General features: G+C 35.2%; 1 protein-coding gene across 1 annotated transcript; it reads left to right on the forward strand.

Annotated features, from left to right (window-relative positions):
- The first annotated feature begins 1848 nt into the window (after positions 1–1848).
- LOC107844964 lies at positions 1849–4323 on the forward strand. The gene is made up of 3 exons (XM_047397754.1): positions 1849–2708; positions 2844–2889; positions 4173–4323. Exons 1-3 carry the CDS (start codon positions 2324–2326, stop codon positions 4321–4323), a joined length of 582 nt encoding a protein of 193 aa, XP_047253710.1. The 5' UTR covers positions 1849–2323.
- The last annotated feature ends 9459 nt before the right edge of the window (positions 4324–13782 follow it).

A 13782-nucleotide genomic window follows, 5' to 3' on the forward strand; every position in this document is an offset into this window, starting at 1 on the left:
TCTCATATGAAAGGCTGTTTAAGTGACTACGAAGGGCAATTACGTAATTATATCGAAGGGTAGTTATGTAATTATTATAGAATTCACTGGCTCTTCCCACTTTCACCTGTTATCATTTTCAGCCACACACTAAACCTTTTTACTCTCCCAAATTTTACTTCACTTTTTCAAAATTGCAGTTTTTCCTCTCGCAATATATCCCGACCAAGAAACAACCTCCACAATCTTTTCGTGTAAAAAAATGTATTAAAATCACCTTATAATTCCTGTATATGTAATTATTACAACCTGTAATTTACTCCTTTCTCTCTAATTGTAGTAAATTTTTTGTGGGTTTAAAAAAAAAAAAAGATAATCATTGTGCTAGAACAACGATTGTCGGTTTTTGGTGTCGTCTCATACATAACTGCAATCTGGAACAGTCATTTCTGGGGATAAAGGTTGGTGTGAGGATTTTGTTGAGGCTATAGACAAACACATGGAGTGTATAACTTGTTGGTAAGATTTTGTTGAGGCATATAATCGAACAAGTTTAGTGTATAGCTGATTGAGTGAAAAGCTTTTGGTTATGATTTCATCGAACATATTGATAATTGAGTGTAGCTGCTTGTTATCATTTTGTTAAGGCATATCAGCGGCCACTTTTTATACCTTGTTGTTGTCAGCCGTACCTGATGGGTAGAATGAAAATTAGACGGAGGAAGTACATATTAACCAAACAGAGAATTGAGATTATATGCAAAGCTGATGAAGGTCTATCTCATACTTGCAAACTGATACAAGTTCATTCATTATCAATTAGTTAGTTAGGAGTTTTCACTACAATTACGTCCAACTGTATTTTCATTTTCTGCATTTGTACTTCTGTAGGCCTTGTCAAAGTATGTTATTTTCGTATGATTGTTAGATATTTGTAGGCTAACTCTCGAGTTGTAGAATTACATTATGTGTTGTTGTTGTTGTTATAGTTTTTCTATTTTTTTGGATTTTGATATAGCAAGAGTAAAGCAATTGGGAAGGTTTGCCCATTGTCAGCCGTTTCAGATGACTTTTCTTTAGTAATTTAACATCATCACATTGTAAAAAACCTTCATTTCTGATTGTGCTAGACAAGCAATGTTTTCAAAAAGTATTAAACTTTGAGCTATCTGATGAAGTCAGTCGAGATGTGTTCAAGTTGGTCCATATAGCACGATTATTTAAAAAAAGGTAGCAAATATTGAACTTGACTTTATAAAAAGTAGTATTGGAGAGGCTCCATTGACAAGAAATGTTTGTTGCCTCCTTCATTTAGTTTTTCAAGATATGAGGCAGTACTTTTTGAGTGATTTAGTGAGTTTATTAATTTCTTTTATATGATTAATTGTATTAGACAACCTACGTTCTCAAAAAAGTATTGAACTTGTGAGTATTTCTTATGGATGGTTGTACTAGACAAGCAATGTGTTCAAAAAAGTTTTGAACTTGTGAGTAATTGGGTACTTGTGTTCATATATTGGAAGGTCGCACATACTGGTGGAATCAGTCGAGGTGCGTGCAGTGCAGGCTGGCTAGATAACACAATTGTAAAAAAGGAAGCAACTATTGGCCCTCGTCTTTATTTTTTTAAAAAAATAAGTAGTAGTATTGAAGAAGCTACGTCACAACAAATGCTTACTGCCTCCTTCATTTACTTTTTTTTAGGATGTGGGGTTGATTGATTTGGTTAGTTCATTAATGTATATCTTATGGTTGTTGCTTTTAATGTTTAATTGTGAAGTCCTGACTCTGCATTTACTATGAAATTACCGTCCGCCAATTATTGTTTGGTTGTTTATAGAATTTTGTGACAGGTAGACATGATGGTTATTGGTGATTTTACATTTATTGTGAAATTTAACTGCATGCAGTTGTTTCATTATAATTGTTTACCCCAAATTAATTGACAGTGAAAAATGTTTGTGCCATTTTATGTACTTGTGTATACAAAGTTTTTTAGCATATGATTTCTTATGGAAGGTTCGAGCTTTCAGTTTGTTCTTGTGCTAAACTCAATGGTTTTGATTTTTCCTATGTTCATAAAGATGGTGATAGGTGCTTGTTTCATTCTTTTGATTTTTGCACTTTCATCATCCCTCTTACATATATAATAGTGCTCCTTCTCCTCTTATTATCCAAATTGGTGTGCAGCTACCTTTGCACTACATATGGCCCTAAGATCCAGGATCGATCTGATAACAACCGACACTCCTGATTGGATATGTAAAGTCCAGATTGTCGACATCAATCGAGAGAGAAAAAAGCCCTGAGAAGCAAATCCTATTCCAAAATCTCCTTTTAGAAGATGAAGAGATGCTCCCACCTATATAGTGCTGCTATATACTATCGTATGCATAGTTATTATATGTTTGCCTCCATTTTACCGAAGATTCCAAATATACAGGGCCAACAAATTAGGGCTGCTGTGTATGAAGATGACATCGCATATTATGCGGACAAGTTAGTCCTCCTCAACACCTACTTGATCTCAGCTGCACGGGTAAAGGATTCGCCAAAATCATATGCTCGGACAATACATACATTTTACTGGATACTTGATAAGGAAACAATAGTTGAACGTATCAACCCCAATGATGAGATTGAGAAGCCTTTGCCACCGCCGACTAAGCTGAATCTCACGCCTTTAGCCAATGTTGCTCAGCTGACACCCATTCCCTCTACAGAAAATGGTATATTACTCTTGCCAAATATTGTACGACTGAAATTTATATACCTGCACAGATAGATGCTAAATATATCATTCTATTTCTTACTACTAGATATTCTAAGAGTTGTTATCCATTGTGACCCTAAGAAATATGCAGGTCGCACTCAAAATAGGTGTCGAAACATCACCATAGCTAACGATCAGTAAGTATACCTTCTATATGAGATAGTGAAAATTCTACTTTACAGTACTTGCGCTTTTATAATAGATTCCGAAAAAATGGTAATTAATTTTTCTACTTTCAGGAACACTCAGTTTCTCCTCACCTTATGGGGTGACTTCAGCGAAATTGAAGGGTCTGAACTGCAAACTAAAATAGAAAAAGAAGAGTACCCCGTCATCCTCGGAAGAAACATAGGAATTTCTTCTTATCAGGGTATAACCATATTAAAATATTCCAAAAAAGATGTATATAAACCACAATATTATGCAATCATTTTGCACATGCAGGTTTATCATTGTAAACCAAATTCAACACAATAATACGCATTGATCCTTCTTATCCACAGGGATTGGAACTTCTCGGCTGGTATGAAATTCTCACATTTCTTCTCAACCTCTAACCTACCCTTAGGGAGTACAAATGATAACTTATTCGGTCTATTGATAGGGTCAAATCAAACAAAAGCATCTTATCAGCTCGGATATCGACTGTGCTTTCAAGCCGTGCATCAGGCAACTTCTTCGCATCATCCACTCTTCTCATTGTTGCTTCTGACTCTCATGAACAAACCTCTATGACAGAAATGACCTCATAAAGTTTTGTAAGTTACAGAGTTATCTGCACCTGATTAGTATACTCAAGGACAAAACTAAACATATACGGACTTTTGTGCTCCTTAATAGGTTGGAATTTTCAATGTTGAGGCGGCAATGTCAATATCAGATGAGTTCCAAAAGTTCTACGTGCTAGAGTGCCGAGGTTGCTACAAAAAAAACTCACAAAAGACAGAAAGTCATTTGATTGTCCAAAGTGTTTGCAGAAGATAACATTAGTGCCTCGGTATTATATTGTTGACATACACATAAATTGTACTTCTCCAAAGCACAACATATACTCAGGCATTTCAATTACTAACTCACCATGATTATCGGTGTATGTTCCAAATTGATCTTAAGGATGAGACTGGCTCGACGACAACATTGATTCATGGTGTACTTGGTGAAAAAAATCCTCTATATGACAGCAGAGGATATATTCGACACAACATGTGTCCAGGTCAGAATTTATTTATATCCACCTTCAATTTTCTTGATTCAACCTTATCCCTGACACATGCTTCATCTCTTACAATTGGCTCCCGTTTACAGCTGCAACTCTTTCGTCTTAACCATATCCATCAAATGTTGTCCAATAAATTCTTCAACATTTAGCTGTGGAAGTAATCCTGGATAAGAGCTAATATTACTCATACAAGCCTAACAGTTGTGAATCAGAAAAAGTTCTGCCACTGACTATTGACCAGAGAATTCCTAAGAAGGTCAGGCCACTTGCCACAAGCGAGAAGAAAATGGAACCAACGATAGTTAAATCTGAATCTTCAAGTGCTGCACTAGCACTTGAATGGTCACGCTAGCAAAAAAAACTAAGAGGTTGGCGAACTTGAAACTTTAGTAAAAAATTTGCATTTGTTCCGCTACAAACTTCATTCGATTGCATGCAAACTTTATCAACTTTGTCTGTATATTGACTACATAAATTACACCAATCAGAAATGTTAATCATGAAATATTGTGACCGAATAAAATAGGTTATTGAATACCTATTTGGTTATTTCAACGTCTATATATCCCTCCATATGCCGAGCGTCGCATCCCACTTCAAACACATTAATACCTGATATTTTGTAGAGCCAATTACAAGTTGCAGGTAAATGTCCACTGCGGTAATTTTCCCCCCGGGTTACATAATGTCACATAAAAAAATTAAGTAATGGTAGGATCTTAGTCTTAGTTATCCGGATAAAAATGATACTCCCTCCGTCCCATTTTATGTGTCGCCATTTGATCGGGCAAGGAGTTTAAGAAATAAGGGAAGACGTGGTAAAGTTTACCAAATTATCCTTTATCAAAAAATGTGTTAATATCTTTTTTTTTAATTAAGTGGGACCAATAAGGGTAAAAGGGTAATTGTGCCATTAAAAAGTTGTCAAATAAGGAAAGACGACACTTATTTTGGAACGGATTAAAAAGGAAATGATGACACATAATTTGGGACGGAGGGAGTACTATTTTATATGAGAAAAAGCACCGAAGGCATAAGTTCTACATAAAGAAAAAGAAGACGATTCTAAACACACAATTGAGTTCTCATTCTAACAATGTAGACTAAACTGGAGGAACTAACATTCTGGGTTACTGGAGTGGTGAGTAATGACATATCAAAGATTTGATAGCCAAGATTTTCTTAACTTAAGAAATCGATGCTTTTAGAAAAAACGGATTTTTGATGCATCAAGAAAAAACAACAATTCAGTGCTTCAGGAAACGGAGAAATTTAATCTGAAGTAGACAACCACCCCGGTCAATGTCACTTCTATGGTTGGCGATTACTGGAGCAGGCTCTTTTCCTGAAATCAGTTATTAACCAAGAATAAGTTTACACAGGAAAAATAAAGATACAGACAATTTATCTGGCAAAAGAATTCAGGTATCAAAGATGATGGAACTTTCTTACCCATTAACCTGTACGTTTCTTGATTTGTGTATAGCTCAACCTAGCAGGAAGCTCAAAATACTACAGCATTACTCTTAAAATACAATAGGAATCAATTAGGTGACTATTTTTAGTGCAACCTTTTCCTCACATAATCAGGGACTTTTCTTACCAGAAAAGAAATTTAATTCTGTATTTCACATGACTAACTGTAAGACAACTCCACTGTCACATACATGACCCAACTCATTAAACAACACTTACGAGAAACGCAATGACTTCTCTTTTTTTTCCTACCACGGATAATTTTATTAGATTATCAATTAGAACTCATCTTGCACTGTTTTCCTGGGGCAAAAAAATAATTCTACAAAAAGGACAGTATAATATTCCTGTCTGAAGCTATTTCCAATAATAGCTATTCGAAAAAACACCTGAAGATAGTGCGGAAAAGAATATAATTCTTTATATCTGATTATGAACTTAACTTCATTTTGGTATGCTCGCAGGAACTATGGTCCTCTTTTTTGGTAACTTTTGCGTACTAGGAAAGGATGGGATTTATTTTTGGGCTCCAAATTGCTATGTTTTGACTCAATATGAAGCATGTTCAACAGCTTTAGAAGCCATCACATTGCTACTGATTTAGCGGCAACGAAAAGTCCTGCTTCCAGTTAAGTTTCGCCACATTACTTTTGATACAAGTGCGACTATGAAGATCAGCGTGTGTACAAGTGCAGCAAAGTATCATCCTAGGGAGTTCAATGTTTAGACATGAGAAGGATCAAAGATACACCAAAGCCGCCCTATTTGCTCATTTATTACACTAGAGGGGCGCCCCCTTTTCATTAAGGGTCTTTTGGTCATTTCATCATTTATGTAATAAGGAGACTATATATAATTTAGTATAAGGGATTTTCATGACTTAGTTGATTATTGTTGTAAGTCTTGACATTTGAAACACCAAAGTCCTTTCTCTACTTGAGGCAAACCGAAACTTGTAACTAGGATAGCAATTCAAGGGTAGAATCTCTTGTAATTGCTTGTTTTTTGAGAAACCTTGGCGCTTAAGTGGTGGAATCCTCTCTTGTGTCATCGTAAGAGTTAGGTGATCGTGTGTGAAGGTGTTAGGAGTCTTAGAGTTTTATGTACTCTTTGGTTATTAGGATTTACACCACCTTTGTCTAACTATCTATCCCTTTACTTTTGTTTTCATCTTGTAGTAGTTGTGTCTTGTCTTTTTGTAATAGTTGGTTGGTGTTATTGTAAGCTTATTGTTCATCATATTAATGTAGTGTTGTTGCTGTTTTGGTGTGGTTATACACGTTATTATCTCTCCATTGTTGAAGCATTCTCAGATTTTCTTTTCATTCTTGTGTTGTTATTCTTGGCCGAGACTTGGTTCCTTGGGCTCTCGGTTTGTGGTGTGTTTTGTGACGTTTTTGGGGGCTTTTTTGTGTCTTCTTGGGGTTGTAAGGTATCATTTGGTATCAAAGCCAAGGCTGGTTATGTTCCTACACTACCAATCTTGGGCTCTCTTAGTAAAAAAAATAAAGGTGTTGAAGTGTTCTTGTTCTTGGCCGGGTGTTCTTGTTGTTGTTGTTATTGTGTTTGGCTGAGATTTGTGTCTTGATTTGAGTGTGTTTTGTTGTCTTAGTTTGTTTCTAGTGTTGGTTCCCTTTCTCCTCAACACTTATTGAGTCTACCACCCAAGTTCTTGAGCAAGATTTCGGTTGTGTTGTGATGTTAAATGGACGGTTTCTTCTTGTTGTTGTTGGTGTTCATCTTGTGTTGAAGAAGTTGTTGTTTGATCTTGAAGAGAGGAAAGAAGTATAAGACTTTGTGTATGTCTTGAAAATAATCTAAGACAACACCAAAGTAGAAAAAAAAAAAAGCCCTCCAAAAATCAAGTTACTAAAAAGGAGTAAGGCACTTTTCAAACTTAAACAAAAGAGGAAAGAGACAAGACTATCCCAAAAGTTGTCTTGCCAAAAGAGTGCAAGTTGGTAGAAAGTTGGTGGAAAACTTTTGAATCTTGAAAAGAGAGTCTCAAGTCTTGTAAGCCTATACCATAGCCGAAATATCTTCCTCAAAGATGTATTATTGAACATCAAAGTCTTGGAACAAATTCTCTTCAACAACAAAGTGTGTTTTTGTCTTGTAAACTTGTTTGGTTTTCTTGTTGCCGTTTGTGTGGTGTTGTTGCTCGCGGTTCAAAGACTTGAACCTTTGTTGGTGTGTTGTGTGTGACATTGTGGACTGCTTTTGGTACTATGGAACCCGAGACCTCACACTCGCAACCCATGGGGGAACACAATGCTACTAGAATCATTTTGGCTCGCCTTGAAGCTATGTCTCGAGACATGGCTAGGATGACCGTGGGTATTGAAAAACTAGACTCGGATGTGGTATCAATGAAGGGTGAAGTGTCAATAATGGGTGGGAGATTGGAGAGAGTAGAAAGCCAAAGAAGTCGACCTTCTACCCCTCGACATATTTCACCAACTAGTACTCTCGAGGCCATGCACCAAATGTTACATCCACCTATTGCGACAAATCAAACCAGCCAAATGCTATATCCACCTATTGCGACAAATCAAACCAGCCAAATGCTATATCCACCTATTGCGACAAATCAAACCAACCCTTACTCCCAAATCCAAGATCATGATAGACCAAGCCACCCTCCACTTCACCAAGTCCAACAAGAAGGACTTGGAACCCAAATACCACCACCAAACCTAAGCCCTCCCATCCAAAATCCACTTGACCAAAGACCTCACTATCCAAATCCAATCCCACCGCTATAAGCTCCACTTAACCCAAATAGACCCGTCCATGTTGAGGGGTATGGTAGAGGAGAACAACATGCTGGTTATGGACCATATGATGATGTTTACATGAGAAGGGAGGAGATGAGGGGTAGGCAAGGTGATCCAAGGGAAATTCACGGCCGAGAACGAAGAGTTGGTCTTTGGAACCAACAAAGGAACCAAAATCGTGATGTAGGTCTAAATACCATCAAGGTGGGGCTTCCAACATTCAAAGGTGAGAGTGATCCAAAAGAATTTCTAGCTTGGGAGTCCACTTGTGAGAGAATCTTCCAAGTTAATGACCTTACTGAGGAGAAAAAAAGTTGTTGTGCGATTGTACATTTTGAGGGTTATGCTACTACATGGTGGGAGTATGTGAAGCGATTTGACAATGTTTTGATTGAGGGGCATCCCCTTCCTTGGTTTAGGTTAAGGTACCTCATGAGACAAAGGTACTTACCCGAGAAGTACCATCAAGATCTTCTTGCTAAGTTGTATAACTTGGGGCAAGGGAACAAAAGCGTCGTGGCTTACTATGATGAATTCCAACAACTCATTTTGAAACTTGATCACCGAAGGGAGCAAGTGAGCCATGACATCGTTCGATTCAAGGTGGGGTTAAATAGGGACATTGCCTCATGGTTGACACTTCACAAGTTTGACACCATTGATGTCATCTTTCAAGTCGCCTTAGAAGTTGAGAAGGAATTACGGGAGAAACCTAGTGTCAAGCTCAAAGGAAAATCTCCCTCGGGTTGGCACAAGGAAAAAAATAACCCGTCCAATGTGGATAAAACCGAAGACAAGGCTGCACAAGTTGAAAACAAGGCTCACCAAAGGTACCCTCCGAGAAATGAAGGTAAACTGCACTTCTCTTCTAGTTCTAAGGGCTTTCAATGTTTTAAATGCCAAGGTTGGGGACACAAGGCTAACGAGTGTCCAAATAGGAGAAATGTGATCCTAAGGAAGGGAAAATTGTACTTTCTTAGGGAGGAGGTGGGACTTGAACCGAAGGAGATTGATGATCAATCTCAAGATGGAGAGAAGGTAGAACCCGAGGAGCCAAAGAAGGGGGATGAAGAAGGTGTTTGGCCGTGTGAAGGAGTGCCTATGTATATGGCAAGGAAAGTCATGCTTAGTGAGGGTATGGAAGAATAAGCCGAGAGTGAGGAGGATGAAGAAGGAGAGAAGCCGAGAGTTGGGATTGTGGGATTTGCCCACAAGGACTCTTTGTTGATTACTAACCGAGATACTAGCACTTTGCCTAGTATCAAATCTTCTTATGTGCAGGTTATAGAACATATAAATCCAAGGATCATGCTTGATGATATCATGGGACCCTTGGTTGAACATCCTAACCTTAGGAAGAGCAATGAAGAGATGATGAAAAGAGGAGATCTTGCCGGTGATGATTGCTTGAATTTGAGGGCAAATTCCTCTCAAGATGGAGAGGATGATACAAGTGCGACTATGAAGATCAACGTGTGTACAAGTGCAGCAAAGTATCATCCTAGGGATTTCAATATTTAGACGTGAGAAGGATCAAAGACACACCAAAGCCGCCCTATTTGCTCATTTATTACACTAGAGGGGCGCCCCCTTTTCATTAAGGGTCTTTTGGTCATTTCATCCTTTATGTAATAAGGAGACTATATATCGTTTAGTATTAGGGTTTTTCATGACTTAGTTGATTATTGTTGTAAGTCTTGACATTTGAAATACCAAAGTCCTCTCTCTACTTGAGGCAAACCGAAACTTGTAACTAGGATAGTAATTCAAGGGTGGAATCTCTTGTAATTGCTTGTTTTTGAGAAACCTTGGCGCTTGAGTGGTGGAATCCTCTCTTGTGTCATCGTAAGAGTTAGGTGATCATGTGTGGAGGTGTTAGGGGTCTTAGAGTTTTATGTACTCTTTGGTTACTAGGATTTACACCACCTTTGTCTAACTATCTATCCCTTTACTTTTGTTTTCATCTTGTAGTAGTTGTGTCTTGTCTTCTTGTAATAGTTGGTTGGTGTTATTGTAAGCTTATTGTTCATCACATTAATGTAGTGCTGTTGCTGTTTTGGTGTGGTTATACACGTTATTATCTCTCCATTGTTGAAGCATTCTCAGATTTTCTTTTCATTCTTGTGTTGTTATTCTTAGCCGAGACTTGGTTCCTTGGGCTCTCGGTTTGTGGTGTGTTTTGTGACGTTTTTGGGGGCTGTTTTGTGTCTTCTTGGGGCTGTAAGGTATCAACTTTGGTATATACATATTCATTAATCAAGCCGATTTTACTTTAAAATCATGATTGTTAAGTTGCATCAGTTGTGCATGAAACTCAGTTGGAGTTGAGGTTAAGATATCTATTGTAGCATTATAGCTACTAATTTTCTTGGAAACCAATTCTTTCATAAAATCTGTTACATCTGCAGAAATTTAGCATCATCGTGGTTGTTCTCTGTATCTATTGTTTGACTATTCTTTCTGTATCTGTTATGCTTTGTGCCAATGTTCATCTGCATTAGTTATCCACTGGTAATATCTGTACTTAGCAAGATGTGCACGAACTTTGGGTGGCTACATCCAAACATTACTTATGTAAGGGAAGAATCTTAACAGACAGTATATGCATTTAAGGCTTTTAACAATCTTTCCGAAAAGAAAGTTTAATCATGTATTCCGGAGTCTTGAAGTTCTATCGCTTTGCCTTTCGCTTTACACATATAACATCACTTATTTATTTGGCATTTCCTCTTTAGCCAACTTATGTTATAGTCGGACAATTTATTTGAACCTTCAGTGTTAACTCTGTCATTTTCCCCACGATACTAATATTTACCTCTTCACCTTAACCATGTCCTAACTAGTTTTTGGAATGCAAAACCATGGCTGGACTCTTGACTCTCCCATCCCACCACTGTACATTTGAAATATGATCAATTTGATTTACTTCCTCCATTTTTGTTTGTTTCTTAGGTTTTAACTTGTCACGAAGTATTAACAAATGGCTTCAATTTGTTTGTTTGGTTTTAATTTGGTATGGAGTTCAACAAAGTGTTTTACTTTGCATAGTTTTGGTTTTGCCTTTACAAGGAGTTTAAGGAATTGTTCAATTTATTTTTTTTATTTTGATTTGACACGGTAAAACTAAAGACAGGTCTCTGATCTCAAACGTACCATGTGGAAGAAAAGGTGGAAACTTGAAATCAAAAAGTTAGGATGTTAACAATCTTTCCAGCTCAATTATGAAAAGAAAGTTTAATCATGTATTTCCGAGTCGTTGAAGTTCTATCGCTTTGCCTTCTATTTCCTGTTTTGGTTGGTATTCAACATTTCCTTATTATTATTATTTCCATCGATGATTACAGTATAGCTTTCGCCCAAAAAATTATTACAATTTGGTATTCATTTTCCTCAGGCTACTAAAATTTACCTCTTCACATTAGGCATACCGTAACTATTTTTTGGAATGCAAAACCATGGCTAGATTCTTAGCTCTCCCATACCACTGCTGTACATTTGGAATATGATTGTGTGGTAGCTGAAAATGCAAGGACTATAATCTTTTTGGGTTGTATTGTAATTACTACTATAACAATGGTCTGAAGCAATTTCACTGGATGCCGCACCTATGATTATTGTAAATATTGTTTAATATGTGTATGTATGTCGCCTTAAATGTAGTATTTTTGTGCTTCATTACCCATTACTTTATGATGCTCCATAACACGGCGTGACAAGCACTCACAAATTTCTAATAGTGGCCTACAGTTTAATACATAGCAGAATCATTTTTAAGTAAAAGAAAAATCATTTATACAGTTGATACGTATCTAATAAAAGCATACTGGTAAAAAGTATCTCCTCTATTAGTAGTGGTTTTGATACTATCTCTATGGTAACTTAACTCTCTTTCAAAATGAATTCACAAGTTAGTATAAGGGTCAGATATGTTGTAACAAATTTCGTTAAAATACTTGGCATTGAGCACTTCCATATTAATTGAATTCATCATAATAACAGAAAAATTGCTCTATATTCTACATCACTAGCTAGCTGCTTCCTTCAAAGCATCGGATGTCATTTTATGTTGTCTATAAGTCCAGCCCAATCTCTAATTTATGGAACTATCATTTTTTATCAGGTTAAAGCAGAAGCAAACATCTCATGGCATGATCAAATAACAGAAGCCAATCTTCATTCTCCACTCTTGCCTTCAAGGAAATGGTGTTTCTACAACCAACCAACAACACTTTTTCTAATAACAAATGCTTTTATATAGTATTTTCGCCCCGGACACACTAGTACTCTTATATATAAGTAAAGGTTGGTATACTACTAATTTGTCTTTTTGTGTCTACTTGTTATTACTATTATTATTATTATTATTCAGTTTTTTTTGCTATTACTTATACCACTATTATTATTATTATTCCTTTTTGGTGGAAATATATTAGGTATGTTCTTGTTGTTGTTGTATTATTATTCTTTTTTTTTTACTGTTACTATTACTACTACTACTACTACTATTATTATTATTATTAGTCTTTTTGTGGGTACTTACTATTACTATTACTACTACGACTATTATTATTATTATTATTATTCACTTTTTTACTATTACTACTACTACTAATATAATTATTATTATTAGTATTATTATTACTATTATTACTTTATTACTAATAAATGGTTACATATGCATATTACTTTTTCCTTATATTTATTAGTTTTGTCCTCATGTATTATTTAAATAATCTTTTTATTTAGACCTTTGTAATTGAATTATACATGGTACTATTTTTTTAATAAATATCTTTTTGGTTTTTTTACTATTACTATTACTATTATTATTATTATTATTACTATAATTACTTTATTACTATTAAATGGTTACACATGCATATTGCTTTTTCCTTATATTTATTAGTTTTGTCCTCGTGTATTATTTTAATAATATTTTTATTTAGACTTTTGTAATTGAATTATACATGGTACTATTTTTTTATAAATATTATTTTGTTCCTTATTAAATAACTACCAAGGTTATTTTGATAATTTTATGATGCAATACAATAGTTACACACACATATTGCTTTTTTCTTATATTTATTAATTTTTCCTCATTTATTATTATTATTATTATTATTATTATTATTATTATTATTATTATTATTAGTCTTTGTGGGTACTTACTATTACTACTACTACTATTATTACTATTATATTCATTTTTTTACTATTACTATTACTACTATTATTATAATTAGTTTTTTTTTTATTACTACTACTACTTTACTACTATTAAATGGTTACATATGCATATTATTTTTTCCTTATATTTATTAGTTTTATCCTCATGTATTGTTTTAATAATATTTTTATTTAGACCTTTGTAATTGAATTATATATGGTACTATTTTTGTATAAATATCTTTTTATTTCTTATTGAATGACTACCAAGGGTATTTCAATAATTTTACAATATAATAAAATGATTATATATGCATATTGTTTTTTCTTTATACTTATTAGTTTTCTCTTCATTTTTATGGTGCAATAAAATGGTTACGCATGCATAT

This window comes from Capsicum annuum, chromosome 10, assembly GCF_002878395.1.
Source record: "Capsicum annuum cultivar UCD-10X-F1 chromosome 10, UCD10Xv1.1, whole genome shotgun sequence".
Lineage (NCBI taxonomy): Eukaryota > Viridiplantae > Streptophyta > Magnoliopsida > Solanales > Solanaceae > Capsicum > Capsicum annuum.